At 37.6% G+C, this 1,724-nt stretch overlaps 1 protein-coding gene across 2 annotated transcripts; it reads right to left on the reverse strand.

Moving 5' to 3' along the window:
- Positions 1-356: 356 nt before the first annotated feature.
- On the reverse strand, positions 357-1,718 carry LOC124894601. 2 transcript variants are annotated; one of them, XM_047405203.1, is made up of 3 exons: positions 1,398-1,718; positions 1,063-1,256; positions 357-375 (listed from the first exon to the last, which is right to left on the reverse strand). In XM_047405203.1, exons 1-2 carry the CDS (start codon positions 1,705-1,707, stop codon positions 1,096-1,098), a joined length of 471 nt encoding a protein of 156 aa, XP_047261159.1. In that variant the 5' UTR covers positions 1,708-1,718; the 3' UTR covers positions 357-375; positions 1,063-1,095. The 2 variants fall into 2 exon arrangements, with proteins under 2 accessions (XP_047261159.1, XP_047261158.1); XM_047405202.1 differs by lacking the exon at positions 357-375 and having other exon boundaries at positions 928-1,256.
- Between the last annotated feature and the right edge of the window lie 6 nt (positions 1,719-1,724).

Consider the following 1,724-nt stretch of genomic DNA (forward strand, 5'->3'; position numbering starts at 1 on the left):
ATCAAAATATAATTTAAGTTTGTGATCTTTAAACATGCCACATAGAAAGTTAGAATTAAGGAGTTGTTGTAAAAGGAAAGAAACATTGGCTTTTAAATGGACTGAAAAGGAAAATAAGACTTAACAGATTGAAACGGAAAGAATAACATTTGAACATATGTAGCTCGCACTCACTGTAGGTCAGTGTTCTGGAGTTTTCCTTAGCATGCTTTTCATTATCTGTTTCCTGCAAGAATTAAATCCGCTTTGTCAACTGACTGATTTGTTATACTCGTGGCGTGCTGAGAAGGAAGTTACTTACAAGGTGGAGGAGTATATAATCGGAAGTGGTGAGAACAAACCCCGGTTTATTTTGTTGATATGTCCAGTTTTGTCCTGTTGGATTTACATTGTCACTATATCATATAGAAGATATCAGGATAAAGAACTTCTCTTTTTTTTTGGCGTAACAAGTATAACTTTTCGAGGTATTGTTTACGAAGTTCAGATAGATGAAAAATCAACTTAGAAAAGCTTTAAACGGGGGTCGATGTGCAGCAATGTCAAACATACAGTATCCTAAAATCACATTGAAGTGTTAGTATTAGGGACATGATGTAAAGAGCTGAAATACATTGCTTCATCAACATTCTTATTTCTTACCAAGCGACCATATATCAGATTTATAGCCATAGGGTATGCCGGCAAGGAGCTCAGGGCAAATGTCGTTTGGTGTGCCAGATACCTATTACATGAAATTTGTTCCAAAATTAAGAATTAACTGTACAACTCGACGTCTTTTTCTCAAATGCATTAAGGTAGGTGCTATGGCGACAGCAGCTTTGTAATATGATGAATACCACAATATTTTTTTTTGATAAAAAGGAAGATGACAACCACAACATTTTGGTACCTATGACCGAAAATAAAAGTCAAATTTTAGGTTATTGTCCTTTATCTGTGAAAACTCGAAAACATTTCATGTTCATTGAGGAGAAAATGGCTCACAGAGAACCCATCCTCTACAGGTAGAGCCTGCTGTTGAGGGGTAGTTCCAAATATGAGTTCAGCATTCAAATTGACCTGTTTTGCGTAGCTGAGTTTGCTTCCTTTTAACTAATCAATCTTGCTGAGCACTCCAGAAACGTTATCAATCAGTTCTCTGCAACTCCTCCGGGTGGATAATGAGGTCTCACAATCCGAAAGATCTCTATCAGGTTCTGGAAAGAGTGGTTCATCATCAACAGAGTCCACTGATTCAGCAAGCATTTTGTCCTCTGTAAGAAAACAAGCATCATATTTATTAGAAGCATGGATGCATGAAATCCAAGTTCAGAGTTGTCTTATTTTATAATTTATGTATTTGAGGGAAAGAAAGGATGTATGCAAATAGTAAAATGTCGAATCGGGGACCATACTTGAGCTACTATTGGGACTGCTGGAGAGGTAGCTATCAGTTGAATGGTGATCAAGTGAATTCCCAACTAAATCTGCTTCATCTTCCAAAGGAGAAAAATATGTAGTAGGATAAGTGAGAGCACATTTAGCTCTAAACCTTTGCAAACCTGGTTCTGAACTCTTTATTTCGAACATCTCAAAATCCATATCTTCTTTATCAGATCCGCCAGATCGAGCACCAAGTTTGTCTGCCACATTGCTCCAAGTTTCTGAATCTGAAGCCTTTTGGGGCTTACTGCCTGATCCTGCTGGCATCGATTCCAAACCCATGAGCCTAGCAACCAAAC

Source organism: Capsicum annuum, unplaced genomic scaffold (assembly GCF_002878395.1).
Source record: "Capsicum annuum cultivar UCD-10X-F1 unplaced genomic scaffold, UCD10Xv1.1 ctg75899, whole genome shotgun sequence".
NCBI classification, from domain to species: domain Eukaryota; kingdom Viridiplantae; phylum Streptophyta; class Magnoliopsida; order Solanales; family Solanaceae; genus Capsicum; species Capsicum annuum.

Bases quoted from the DNA above. Each gene is read 5' to 3' on its own strand.
- LOC124894601 (XM_047405203.1), bottom strand. From the start codon at position 1,707: ATGGGTTTGGAATCGATGCCAGCAGGATCAGGCAGTAAGCCCCAAAAG. The intron at 1,257-1,397 runs GTATGGTCCCCG...GTTTTCTTACAG, and splicing joins CAGTCCCAATAGTAGCTCAA to AGGACAAAATGCTTGCTGAA.